Source organism: Hypomesus transpacificus, chromosome 7 (assembly GCF_021917145.1).
Source record: "Hypomesus transpacificus isolate Combined female chromosome 7, fHypTra1, whole genome shotgun sequence".
Taxonomy (NCBI): domain Eukaryota; kingdom Metazoa; phylum Chordata; class Actinopteri; order Osmeriformes; family Osmeridae; genus Hypomesus; species Hypomesus transpacificus.
Genome location: NC_061066.1, coordinates 7,979,898 through 7,993,486, shown reverse-complemented (window position 1 = coordinate 7,993,486; position 13,589 = coordinate 7,979,898). Strand labels below are relative to the sequence as shown.

The following is a 13,589-nucleotide window of genomic DNA, read 5'->3' as shown; positions in this document are numbered from 1 at the left end:
AAGGACGAAGCCGCTAGACGATTGTGGTCCATTAAATCAAAATAAAAAGAAGACGGTTGTGGACAGGAGTAGACTTTCAGCTGCTCTACTAAAATCTGTCAACCACTTCAGATTCCTTCATCATATTAATCAATTCGATACCAAAGACTAAACAGCTATTTTAGTTGTAACTTCAGGTATGTGTGCACCATACGTTAACTTGAATCGAAAAGTTAACCCCGTTTCAATGTCTATATAATATTTTTAATTGGTCTGTAATGGTCATTATTTCTGTATGTTTGGGCAGGAATACCATCGTTTCACAAACTTTAGTATGAAGGACGACAATTAGGCAATGTTTCATTTGCTGAAAGTACACGTACAAAATTAAGTTTCACTTTTGATTCGTTTGCAGACATGGCCACAGCCAGCAGTCTTCTGACTGAGGACCAGTTGCTCTGTCTGTCTAGATGTGTTCAGTCAACCTGTGACAATCCCATGTGGACACAACTTCTGCATGACCTGCATTACAAAGTGCTGGGATGGCAAAGACCTGCGCCAGTGTCCCGTGTGTAAAAAATCTTTTGATAGGAGACCGGACCTCTTCACCAACACCTTTATTTCTGAAATGGCTGCCCAGTTCAAGAGGTCATTTCACGTGAAGGACACAGGTTCTGAACAACGTCCGGTCAAGCCGGGTGAGGTTCCTTGTGATGTCTGCACTGGGACGAAGCTGAAGGCGCTGAAGTCCTGCCTGGTGTGTCAGACCTCCTACTGTGAGACTCACCTGGAGCCTCACCAGAGAGTGGCAGCTTTGAAGAAACACAAACTGATCAACCCTGTGGAGAACTTGGAAGAGCGGATGTGTACAAAGCATGACAAAGTGTTGGAGATGTTCTGTAAAAGTGATCAGACTTGTATTTGTGTACTTTGTTTGAACGCTGATCACATGACCCACAAAACTGTCCCTGTTGAAGAAGAGTATGGAGAGAAAATGGCCGAACTTGGAAGGATGATGGCCCGAGTGCAGCAGATGGTGGATGAGCGATCACAAAAGGTTAAAGAGATCAAACACTCAGTGGATCTCAGTAAGAAACAAACTGAGAAATTGATATCGGACAGCGCTGACCTCTTCACTAGTCTAGTGCGATCCATTAAGAAAAACCAGGCTGATCTCACAGCGCTGATTGAGAAAAAGCAGAAAGCACACGAGATGCGAGCTGAAAGGCTCATTCAGGATCTGCAACAGGAAATCACTGAGCTGAATGAGAGAAGTATTGATCTGGAGAAGCTCTCACACACTGAGGACCACCTCCACCTGCTCCAGAGCTTCCCATCCCTGAGCAGCACTCCACATACCAAGGACTGGTCTGACATCAGCGTCCACAGTGATCTGTGCGTGGGGACCCTTAGAAGAGCTTTGTCTGAAATAAAAGAGAGACTGAGTAAAGAGATGGATACAGAAACTAAAAAGTTGTGTGATGCCGAGTTGAAAACTATGCAGAAGTGCTCAGTGGACCTGACTTTTGACCCTGAAACGGCCAATGCTTACGTTGTCTTATCTGAGAATTGTAAGCAAGCCAGAACGACAAACCCAACACAAGTTTGTCCTGATAACCCAAAAAGGTTTGATCGTTGTCTTTGTGTATTATCAAACCAGAGCTTTACATCAGGGAGATCTTACTATGAGGTCCAGGTCAAGAAGAAAAAAGAATGGAGCATAGGAGTGGCAAAGGAAACCATCCAAAGGAAAGAGTCAGTTACTTTGGACCATGATCTTGGATGTTGGACTATATGCCTACAGGAAAACGGCTTTTGTGCTTTCGCAAAACTCCCTGTCTCACTTCCTGTTGAGAAGCCAGAGAAGAAGGGGGTGTTTGTTGATTATGAAGAGGGTCAGGTTACCTTTTACAACATTGAGGCTGCATGCCACATCTACTCCTTCATGAACTGTAGATTCACTGAAAAAATCTATCCATTCTTCTCCCCTCATCTGAATAGAAATGGTGAAAACGCTGCCCCTCTGATCATCTCTCCTGTTATCACACACACTAAGTTTTAGCCAAATACATGTATAGCTCTTTATAGCTCCATAGCATAACATTCTTTGCTTTAGCAAAAGTATTATGTACAGTATGATACCATATTGTTGTAGATGTTTTCACAGCAAAAATGTTATTTCGGCCCAAACCAGAAGATCAGGGAAATGTAAGTGTGGACAAGGAGAAATCATTCCTCTCTTGTTTTATGGGATACAATTAAAAACATATACATCAATGTTTTAAATAAATGCTGTCTGATGTGAACATTTAAAAGATTTGTGTTTGACAATAAATGATTGGTAACCTATGCCCTCCATTTGTTGGTTCTTACAGGCACTTTGTGTGTGTGTGTGTGTGTGTGTGTGTGTGTGTGTGTGTGTGTGTGTGTGTGTGTGTGTGTGTGTGTGTGTGTGTGTGTGTGTGTGTGTGTGTGTCTGTGTGTGTGTGTGTGTGTGTGTGTGTGTGTTTGATTTAGCATAGCTGATAATGCTCATGCATATTTTATGACTTTGTTCATTTCATTTGAAAATATAATTTTGGGGAAAATAAAATGCACGTTTCAGACATGTTCGTCTACTTCAATTGATAGAATGCATTTATTCAGTAGGGGAGAGAGAGAAAGCTTGCTCAGATTTAGAAAATGATTGGATCAATTCATGACTTTGAGAATCTTTGGACGAATGTGGATGCATGGTGGAGATAAATGGGACAAAATGTGAACTCAACATTTTCATCGATTTCTATTATTTTTTCTGAGAGGAATTACGCTCAGCTACATATCATTCTACCCGAAACGATTAGTTGGTGTCCCTTCCAGCCGGCGTTCCGTTCGACAATAAGATCTTGTCATTAGACTATAAGCACGAATGGAGCTTTGATACAAGGACAGACACCGGCGTAGGCTTCAAGGATTCGCCTCCGTGGGGAATCCTGCGAAAGCGTCAAGCGGAGAATCTTATTGGTTGGCCATTGCTCGAGAGCATATTCCGTCCTCTATGGGAAAATCTGGTGGGAAGGTGAAAGAAGGCATCTGGCGCGTGGGAAGTCTAGATTTATAACGTTTTCATCACGACTAGTCTCGGTTGAAATTCTGTGCTTGTTCAATTCCAGTGAAGGCGAAAACATTCAAGTGAGAGAAGTGGGAGCCAAGTTGAACTTTTTAGGCATCCCCCCAAAAATCCGGCGACCCAGAGTCGAGGTTATTGCAACCAGCAGAAGAATGTTAGAATTCGGAGAACCAGTAACCAATGAGCAACAGTAGGAAAAGCAGAAAGATGCTTGCACCAACTGTTGCAGCGAGGGTGAAATTATTTACCATGGACAAAGGATATTTTTATGTTTCAGCGGATGCTCTGCTTATGTAGCAGTGCGCAAAAGACTGGGGACAACTCAGCACATTGGACTCCTCGCAAGTGATGGTCAAGTGTCGATAAGAAACCACTTGCGTAACTTTTTCACAATGGATTACTGGACTTTTGAAATTAACACAAACGTAACACAAAATAAATGTAACAATTTTAGGGTGAACAATAAGTTAAAATACAAAACCAATGAATATCTTTGATATTAAAAGTGTTCCGCTATTGTAATTTTAAATGCCATTGACAACTGAAAGAACTGAAACTGGTTCTAGCTCATCGTAGAAGTGATTATTTAGTGTTTTTTTGTAGCATAATTTTCCTATTAAAAGTTGAAGGAATCTTGTTGGCTCTTATGGGACTAAGGCATTCGCGCTGCTTGCTCTTTCGGAGAAAAATGGCGGATGCAGACAACTCGGAGGTAGGCTACCCTATAAATGATGTAAGAGTGACATTGCTGATAAAGGTTGATCGTTGTGTTCACCATCTGAAACTCAGATTGATGGTTATTCAATCTTTGTTTAGTTTTAGGTTTTAATCTAGTTGATTTTGATGAACTGGTGGATCGGTATCATGCAGGAGTAGCCTAACCTGTGAGTCTCCAAAAACATGAAAATAATTTATATTTTCCAAACCGACCGAAGCGGGGTTTCCTTCATCAATCTAAACAATTGTGTATCATTTTCATTGATTGAATGTTTATACAAAACTAGACGATATTATACCTTTGTATCTTGTGGGACAGCCAAGTCCCCTACAGTATAGTTACGCTGTCCTTGGTTCTGGAACGCACTGAACGCTTAGCCGAACGATTCAAGCCGTCTCATGACCGTCACGCAGGCATGCAATTGAAATGCACGTTTAGTGTTTTGTGCAACGTAATGTCATACACATCTGGAGTTTGGTTACCACGAGACACCTTGCCTTAAATAGAACATTGTGTAACTGCCACTTTTTAGTTGCAATTTTGACTGTATGATGATCCTTCTCTCTCTGTCTCTCTCTCTCTGTCTCTCTCTCTCTGTCTGTCTCTCTCTCTCTCTCTCTCTCTCTCTCTCTCTCTCTCTCTCTCTCTCTCTGTCTCTCTCTCTCTGTCTGTCTGTCTTTCTGTCTCTCTCTCTCTCTCTCTCTCTCTCTCTCTCTCTCTCTCTCTCTCTCTCTCTCTCTCTCTCTCTCTCTCTCTCTCTCTCTCTCTGTCTGTCTGTCTGTCTCTCTCTCTCTCTCTCTCTCTCTCTCTCTCTCTCTCTCTCTCTCTCTCTCTCTCTCTCTCTCTCTCTCTCTCTCTCTCTCTCTCTCTCTCTCTCTCTCTCTCTCTCTCTCTCTCTCTCTCTCTCTCTCTCTCTCTCTCTTTGTAAGATTGCTCCCTCTAAAACCTATCCAGCTGATTCACCTATCAATCTTACACTTTCTCTGTTCTCTCTATCGTCCCCCTCCTGGATTTCAGCGACAGCACCCCGTTTCTACCCCTGTCGTCTCCCTGTCAATCCAGCCTGCTCCGATGCCCAAACCGGTGCCTACCACCCACCCGGTGTCCTGCCCGCCTCACACACCCCACATGGCTGCCCTCCCCACCTACCCTGTCCGGGGAAAGGCGGCCAAGCAGCTAAACCCAGAGGAAATGACATCACGAGACTATTACTTTGACTCCTATGCCCACTTTGGGATCCATGAGGTCAGTCGGGCCAAAGGCCCTGCAGCCGTGAGCTATTCTTGTGTCTGCCGATTTGTGTTTCTTCTGGGATTTCTTTCTGAATAGAATACCGCTTTTTGTCCATTCAGGACTAGCCTAGTATAGATGCAAAATGCCAATCCCTATGCAAAAATAAAATCCGAACTGCATCTAAGGGTGCACATGAAGACTGTACCCGAGTTGTGAGCTTGTGGCATGGGATGAAAAGGAAGGGGAGGGGGGGGTACAGACCTGGTTAGATAAAGTTTATGCCTATGTCTTTATTTAGTATGTGGGTCAGGCTTTTGTCAGCGAGCTAACCAAAGAAGTGTCCTCGTTACAAAAGAGGAAAGACACAAGTGTGACTGGGTTTAAATGGGTTTAGAGAGATGGGAATCAGAGAGTCCCACAAGGCTAGGTGAGACAGACCTGCCGCTGTTTAGAGAGGCCATGCCAGTATGGAGCAGGCTGCTGGACTGGAGTCCAGTCTCTGTTCATGGTCACTATTCAGCTAGTCACCTGCATCTCTTTAGTTAGACATGCTGCTTTAAACCCACATACACAGTAGCCTACATCTTAACAGTAAATCACATGGGTTTGCATTATTGTTTATCTCTTATTTACATCCTTCCAAAGCCTCATAGCTGCAATTCTATCAATTGGATCAAGGAACAAAGTAAATGTATAATGGTAAAACAATAAATCTCTTATTTGAACATCATAGCCTATTTAGATTTTACATTTACATTTACATTTAGTCATTTAGCAGACGCTCTTATCCAGAGCGACTTACAGTAAGTACAGGGACAGTGCCTTGCCCAAGGACACAACGTCATTTGGCATGGTGGGGAATCGATCCAGCAACCTTCTGATTAGTAGCCCGACTCCCTCACCGCTCAGCCATCTGACTCCACGCATTTGCATTTTGAACCTCATCGACGGGCATTCGCAGTCTCAAAACGTTTTAATTTTTTATTTTATTTTTTTATCCCGTTGTTTGTTGCTCCCATAGGAGATGCTGAAGGACGAGGTGAGGACCCTGACCTATAGGAACGCCATGTACCACAACAAGCACGTGTTCAAGGACAAGATCGTGCTGGACGTGGGCAGCGGGACGGGCATCCTGTCCATGTTCGCTGCCAACGCGGGTGCCCGGCACGTATACGGGGTGAGTCTGGATCGTCGTTTGGACTAAACAAGCCCCTCGTTAAGCAGCCTGCAGAAAGGAGCTAAGTCATCAGACGCTGCTAGAAGCTGCTCCTGCTGGCTACTCTGCACTCATGCTAGCTAGCCTCTTCCCTGTGCTCACAACTGACATTCCCGATCAGTGATCACCCATGACCATATATGAGGGAGATGTTTGAAATTGTCAACGTCAAAAAGGATTCCTGGTGAATGTTTTGTGAATGTAGTGTATTTTTGTATGAATGTGTTAATATGAGGTCCCACAAGTAGTAATGGTTACTTTCTACTTAAGTATATCTTAGTCTTTTTAAACATGAGTATCTGTACTTCTACTTTAGTGAAGGATGTGTGTACTTTTGCCATCTCTGAAGATTACAGTTCAGCAGTTATAGATCGGAAAGAAAATAGGCCCTTGGTAATCTAATATGGCTATTGTGTAGCATGTGTCCTTTGTGTGTAGGTCAACTAATGTGGAGTTAAGCATTAATCAAACCTATGTGTATACTGTGCGTCTTCTGCCAACAGATTGAGTGTTCAAGCATATCCGAATATTCAGAGAAAATCATCAAATCAAACCAGCTCCACAACGGTGAGAGAAACGACATGCAAAGACGTGTTCACAACCCACAAACACGTATCGGTATATTATGCTACACAGTGAATCGGTTCAGACTTAAAGTCCGGAAACAGTGTTTGGTTTGGAAATGGTACCTAGTGAACCCAAAAGCCCATAATATTATCATTTAGTGGCCTTGTGTTTATTCTACGACCCAGCACCCTGCTAGCATGCTCACTCACTTTAACTTCAACAAGCCTCACTGTTGACGTTCATCTGAACCGCTATTTCTCCGAGGTCCCAAACTGATTCTAACAGTTTAATTTATATAGAATCCACACTGTAAACAGTCATGGCTGCCTTCTCCTACGTCCAAACAAGACTGCATTGGACTTGAGCTGAAGAAATCATTTGATTTCATCCTTAGTCGTCTTTGTCACACACTCCCTCCCTCCCTCCCTGGCCTCAGTCACGGATGTCACAGCTCATTCTAACACCCCCAGACACAGCCATCAATCAGTCCAGTCTCCTCCTCACTGATTGACAGAGCCAAGTGCCAGAGTTCTGCATGTGATTGCGTAACCGACGTGATTGTGTGAATCTGTGAATTCAGTTGGCATTAAGTATCCGCAGTGTAGGCATTACTTAACCGTTTAGCTTTGGCATTTGGCATCAGGTAGAAGGGTTTTTTTCCACCAGCGTTCTGTATGAGATGCGGAGTGTGGAAATTGGAAAACCGTTAAATGCCAGAAGTGTTCTATGTTTTCCTCCTGCTCACATGTGACTTCCTGTGCCCCGTGTGCTAGTCATTACGATCTTTAAAGGGAAGGTGGAGGAAGTAGAACTTCCTGTGGACAAAGTGGACATCATCATCTCCGAATGGATGGGCTACTGTCTTTTCTACGAGTCCATGCTCAACACCGTCATCTTCGCCAGAGACAAGTGGCTGGTAGGTGTGTGTGTGTGTGTCTCACATGCTGGTAAAAGTCCCCATATATATCTTTCAGAGACAGATTGATATCTGGTTTCTACCTGTGGCTATTTCAAGGACAAAGGGTTGGTACTGAATGATCTAATGTTACTTAGCAAGGTGTACAGACAATACCTGAAATATATATGTATGTATGTGTGTGTGTGTGTGTGTGTGTGTGTGTGTGGGGGGGGGGTGTATATATTGGACTTGTTTCGCCTGTCCAGAAGCCTGGAGGCCTGATGTTTCCTGACAGAGCTGCTCTGTATGTAGTGGCCATTGAAGACAGACAGTACAAGGACTTCAAAATCCACTGTGAGTGGAACTTTCTTCTTACTTTTTTCACCCACCCACCCAGCCACCCAGCCATCCCACATCCACACAACCCCCAGCCACTTACCCACACACACACGCACCACACACGCACACACACCCCAGCATGTCACACAGTTTTGTTTTTAGCTGCCACTGGATTCCACCTCCACTAGTTGCTCACTCTCGCACACACACACACACACACACATACACACTGCCTCTAGGTTCGGCCCTGCCACAGAGGGGGGTATTGAGAAGGAAGGTAGGGTCTACCCACTGTGTTTGCAACCCACACGGAGGAAGGATGTTCAACGTTGCCAGACATGCTGGAGGAGGAGACGGTCTATTTCAGGCCCCCGCTGTCTTTCACCGAGAGAGAATCTGGACACATCGAGAGAGAATCCGGACACATCGAGAGAGAATCTGGACACACCCGAGAGAGAATCTGGACACATCGAGAGAGAATCTGGACACATCGAGAGAGAATCCGGACACACCCGAGAGAGAATCTGGACACACCGAGCGACGCTGAAGGGGTTCTCCTCATGTGCTTCTGCCAAGAGACCTTGTGTGTGTTTCAGCAGATCTTTATTTATACTTCTGTGAATCGCAATTTACCTCCTCAAACAAAGTTTCAAAAGATATGAGTCACACTTCCAATGTAAGGCGTCTTCCCCCAGACCTTCAGGCACTCACTATCTGTATTAGTTTGTCTGTGTGTTTGCGGTAGTGTGTGTCTGTGCGTTCTTGTGTGTTTACAGGTGTGTGTGTCTGTGTGTTCTTGTGTGTTTACAGGTGTGTGTGTCTGTGCGTTCTTGTGTGTTTACAGGTGTGTGTGTCTGTGCCTCTGCAGGGTGGGAGAACGTGTATGGCTTTGACATGACCTGCATCCGTAATGTGGCCATCAGAGAGCCTCTGGTGGACATGGTGGACCCCAAGCAGGTGGTGACAAACTCCTGCCTTGTAAAGGTCAGTGTGTGTGTGTGTGTACATGCGTACGCGCTCTTGTATGTGGGGAGCCCAAAACATTCAGAATGACATGGAAACCAACAGGGAACATACTTATAGGTCTCTGATGCGTGTGTGTCCGCGTATGTTGGTGAGTGTGAGTTTGCGGAGGCTGGCTGTGCAGGCCTGCAGGCTGAATCATAGTGGGTTGACTAAGAACTGTGGTAGCAGGACACATGACTAAGAACCAGGGCCGGCGTTTGCTGCAGGCGAACTATAGCGTGCCATGAAGAGGGGGGCGCCAAATACTGAAGTGCCTCCATTAATTAACCGTCCCGCAACACCAGTAGAGGGCGCCTAGGGTGGGTGGGGGGGCGTGTCTCCCATTTGCGCTCCCGGGGGGGGGGGGGGGGTAGCAGGTCACATGACTAAGAACTGTGGTAGCAGGTCACATGACTAAGAACTGTGGTAGCAGGTCACATGACTAAGAACTGTGGTAGCAGGTCACATGACTAAGAACTGTGGTAGCAGGTCACATGACTAAGAACTGTGGTAGCAGGTCACATGACTAAGAACTGTGGTAGCAGGTCACAGGATGTATAGGCGTCTCCACCTACCCGCTCCTCCAGTCCTCAGCACTGTAGCCTACAGAGAGAGAGGAGGGGGAAAGAGAGACAGAGAGAGGAGGGGGAGAGAGGGAGAGAGGAGGGGGAGAGAGAGACAGAGAGAGGAGGGGGAGAGAGGGAGAGAGGAGGGGGAGAGAGACAGAGAGAGGAGGGGGAGAGAGGGAGAGAGGAGGGGGAGAGAGAGACAGAGAGAGGAGGGGGAGAGAGGGAGAGAGGAGGGGGAGAGAGACAGAGAGAGGAGGGGGAGAGAGGGAGAGGGAGAGAGGGAGAGAGGAGGGGGAGAGAGAGAGGTAGAGAGACAGAGAGAGGAGGGGGAGAGAGGGAGAGAGGAGGGGGAGAGAGAGGTAGAGAGAGGAGGGGGAGAGAGACAGAGAGAGAGACAGAGAGAGGAGACAGAGAGAGGGAGGGAGGAGGGGGAGAGAGACAGAGAGAGAGAGGTAGAGAGACAGAGAGGTAGCGAGGGAGAGAGAGTGTTAGAATGGGAGAGAGAGATATGGAGAGACAGAAGAGAGACAATATGTCTACTTGTGTGTGTGTTTGTGAAGCACCACTTTAGGAACACAATGTACAATATTCACTCACTTCTCACTTGAGAGAGGGTTACCGTTAGTAACATGAGTGCCAATCACAGCCGAGAGTAATCTGGCAGTGTGAAACGCGGCGAAATGTGTGGGATGCACAAAAAAAAAAAGGTACATTTCTGAAATTGAAATGTCACTTACGCGATATCCGCAGTGGATTGTGATGAACCCTAGAGAGATGAGTCCTCCCTATCCTAGCCCGTCTAGACCAGGGAGGGGTCTCAGCAGACCTACCTGCTCCATCACATTATTGATGGTGTGTGTATGGGACCGGCCACGGGTGGGACATATTAGGATTTAACGCCACTGTCCTCGCCAGCAAGGATTGGTCAATGTCAAGGAACATCGTGGAGGGAGAACGAGAACATCCCAGCCTGTGAGAGAGGTCCTGCTTATCTGGGCTGGCTGGATGAAAAGAGCAATCGATTGGTGAAAGGATTAACGTTCAATCCTTGTTTTCCTTCATACAAATGATGGTTAAGGGTTTAGGCGTGGTGTGATTTAGTAATGGTTAATTATTGTTGTGAATTAACAAGCAAACACATCAACGTTATTTAACAGGAGATGAGAATAGGAGGAGGAATGATCAGCTTCAGTGTGACATTATACAGCCTGGGACACAGCTCAGAGAAGAGCTATTCACACGAACCACTGAACCCTGACAGGGAAGACAAACTGACTGGGAGGGAAAGGAGGGGGACAGGAGAGGAGGGGGACAGGAGATGAGGGGGACAGGAGATGAGGGGGACAGCAAAGGAGGAGGGAAGGGCTGGAAGAGAGGAGAGGAAAAAAGAAAAGATAGAAGGAGCCCTAAGGTTTTTTTACCAGAACAATCTACCGTCGTCGGCTCATGTTTTGAATGAAACAAAGCCGTGGTTGGAAAGCATGACTGGATGCTGTGATTCATCATTGCCATACAATCCAACACAAAGGAAGTTCTAGAAGCGGATACAGAGCACTGCACCTTTTATCTAGACAGACCAAGGGTGTTAGGTTTCACTATACATCACTTTTTGAAAACAGCAAATCCGTTATATTTAACGGCCGCATCTTCAGTTATCAAAAAAACGGTCTCACCCAAACAACCTTGTCTCGGAGACCGGCATTTTCTATCCTCCCTTTCTGCTGATGTGAAGGTGAAAGGTCATCCCTTCCTGTGGCCCTAACGTCTCCTCTCTCGTGACCTCTGACCCAGGAAGTGGACATATACACGGTGAAGAGGGAGGATCTGTCGTTCACCTCGGCCTTCTGTCTGCAGATCCAGAGGAACGACTACGTCCATGCCATGGTCACGTACTTCAACATAGAGTTCAGCAAGTGTCACAAGAAGACCGGCTTCACCACAGGTTAGGCCTCATCTCAACACACAACACACAAACCACAGGCTGAATGATTACTTGATAACAAACTGTCGTTTGAAGCTCACTCGTTGAACTCATTCGGTTTCTGACATTGTGCTATGATGTGTAGCTGTGTGACTTATAGATGGTAGTATTGGCACATATATATTTCCCGACTATTTCTCTTACTACAGTTATTGGCTGCCCCCTGGTGGTGGTTTTGAACACTGGTCGAGATTGTTAACGCCCTGTCTCGTTTGCATCTAAATGTGTTGTGTTACGTAACGTTATGTACATGTTTTCTACCACTCTCTGCTTATGTAACTATTAGTAAGCAAGGGTTTTAGTTTGTGTTTTCAACAGCCTCTCTTCAATTTTCCTCTCCTTTCTCCATGATCTGTTTTTCACCCTAACCATCCACATTCTCGTCCACCTCTTCATCCTTCTTACCAACTTCTCTTGCATCCTTACATCTCCCACCCTTCTTACTCCCCCTTTCCTGGCTCATTTTCTTGACCTCCCCTCTCCTCTCCCCTCCCCTCCCCCCCCCCCTCCCCTCCCCTCCCCTCCCCTCCCCTCCCCTCCCCTCCCCTCTCCCCCAGCTCCTGATGGCCCCACCACCCACTGGAAGCAGACTGTGTTTTACATGGAGGAGTACCTGACTGTGAAGAAGGGAGAGGAGATCTTCGGCAGCATCACAGTGAGGCCAAACGACAACAACGTGGTGAGCCTCCCAAGAGCTAGTTCACAGACGGAAGTACTCACCTGCTGAGAAACTGACGTGTGTTTAGAAGACTGGTCCTCAACCCCGGTCCTCAGGGACCCCCTGTCCTGCATGTTTTAGGTGTTTCCCTGCTCCAACACACATGATTCAAATGAATGGGTCTTTATCCAGCTCTGCAGAAGCCTGCTTATGACCATTCATTTGAATCAGGTGTGTTGGAGCAGGGAAACACCTAAAACATGCAGGACAGGGGGTCCCTGAGGACCAGGGTTGGGAACCACTGGTTTAGAAGACCGGTAGAAAGTGGTAGGTCTCTCTAAAAACATATTTGAACTTGTTACCAATTCACTGTGTTAGAAGTGCAGGTTGCTCTCTCCAGTCTCTCCAGTCTCTCTTCCTCTCCAGTCTCTCTCTCTCTCCAGTCTCTCTCTCTCTCCAGTCTCTCTCTCTCTAGTCTCTCTGAGTTCTTAGTTAACTCTCCTCTCCTGTTTCAGCGTGATCTGGAGTTCACGTTTGAGCTGGACTTTAAAGGGCAGCTGTGCGAGGCAGCCATTTCCCACGACTACAAGATGCGCTAGCGAGCCAGTCCCTCTGGACACGCCCTGGGACGGCACACAAGGCCTCCTATTGGTTAGAAAGAGCTGTGAGACGTGTCTGATTGGACGTTTCTGGGACCTGAATGACCCAGCGACCTGAGCAATAGCTATATCGTTTGCCACCGATTTCTTGACAGCTACGTTTTTTTTCCTGGCACAATTCTGAATGTAATATCCTAAAAGAACTTGATTTTAAATTGATTTGATTATTTGAACCGCTGTCAGTGTTTTGAGTCAGGTAACAGAGGAATTTGAATTGAAGTCAACATTAACGTCCTTGCAATGACATTTTCCACTTTACACAGTGGAAGAACCCTGGGGAATTCTTTCATAAATGAAACAATATTAGAACTATGAAAAGGGTAGTATCCCATACAGGAAAGTAAAACTGTTTTCAAGTGTTATGTTGTATTGTGTATTTTGTTAAGTTATGAAGGTATTTGAAAGATACTTGCATGTTTAGGGTTTCAATCTTTCTAGATTTCCGATGTCACAATATGATTTGATCTGCTACTTGAGGCAATTCATTATGTTTCCAACCTACAGTGCCCGAAAGAATGTGCACAGTCACAGTAAGTTGGAAATGCGAATAACAAAGTGGTTTAGCAGGATGGTGTGCAAGAGATGAACAACTGAATAAAAAGACAAATACCACCAGTTATTTAATTAAATATTTGATATTGAATTATGATCAATTCCT

General features: G+C 45.7%; 2 protein-coding genes across 2 annotated transcripts; both read left to right on the top strand.

Annotated features, from left to right (window-relative positions):
* The first annotated feature begins 396 nt into the window (after positions 1–396).
* LOC124469453 (nuclear factor 7, brain-like) lies at positions 397–2,328 on the top strand. Its single transcript, XM_047022766.1, is given in 2 exon segments — positions 397–431; positions 433–2,328. Coding segments are annotated over 2 exon segments (1,644 nt in total). The 3' UTR covers positions 2,042–2,328.
* A 700-nt stretch (positions 2,329–3,028) lies between these two features.
* On the top strand, positions 3,029–13,543 carry prmt8b (protein arginine methyltransferase 8b). The gene is made up of 10 exons (XM_047022933.1): positions 3,029–3,800; positions 4,824–5,051; positions 6,061–6,216; positions 6,759–6,822; positions 7,596–7,738; positions 7,987–8,074; positions 8,928–9,043; positions 11,425–11,575; positions 12,172–12,293; positions 12,788–13,543. The coding sequence occupies exons 1-10, from the start codon at positions 3,735–3,737 to the stop codon at positions 12,869–12,871; spliced, it is 1,218 nt and encodes a 405-aa protein (XP_046878889.1). The 5' UTR covers positions 3,029–3,734; the 3' UTR covers positions 12,872–13,543.
* Positions 13,544–13,589: the final 46 nt, after the last annotated feature.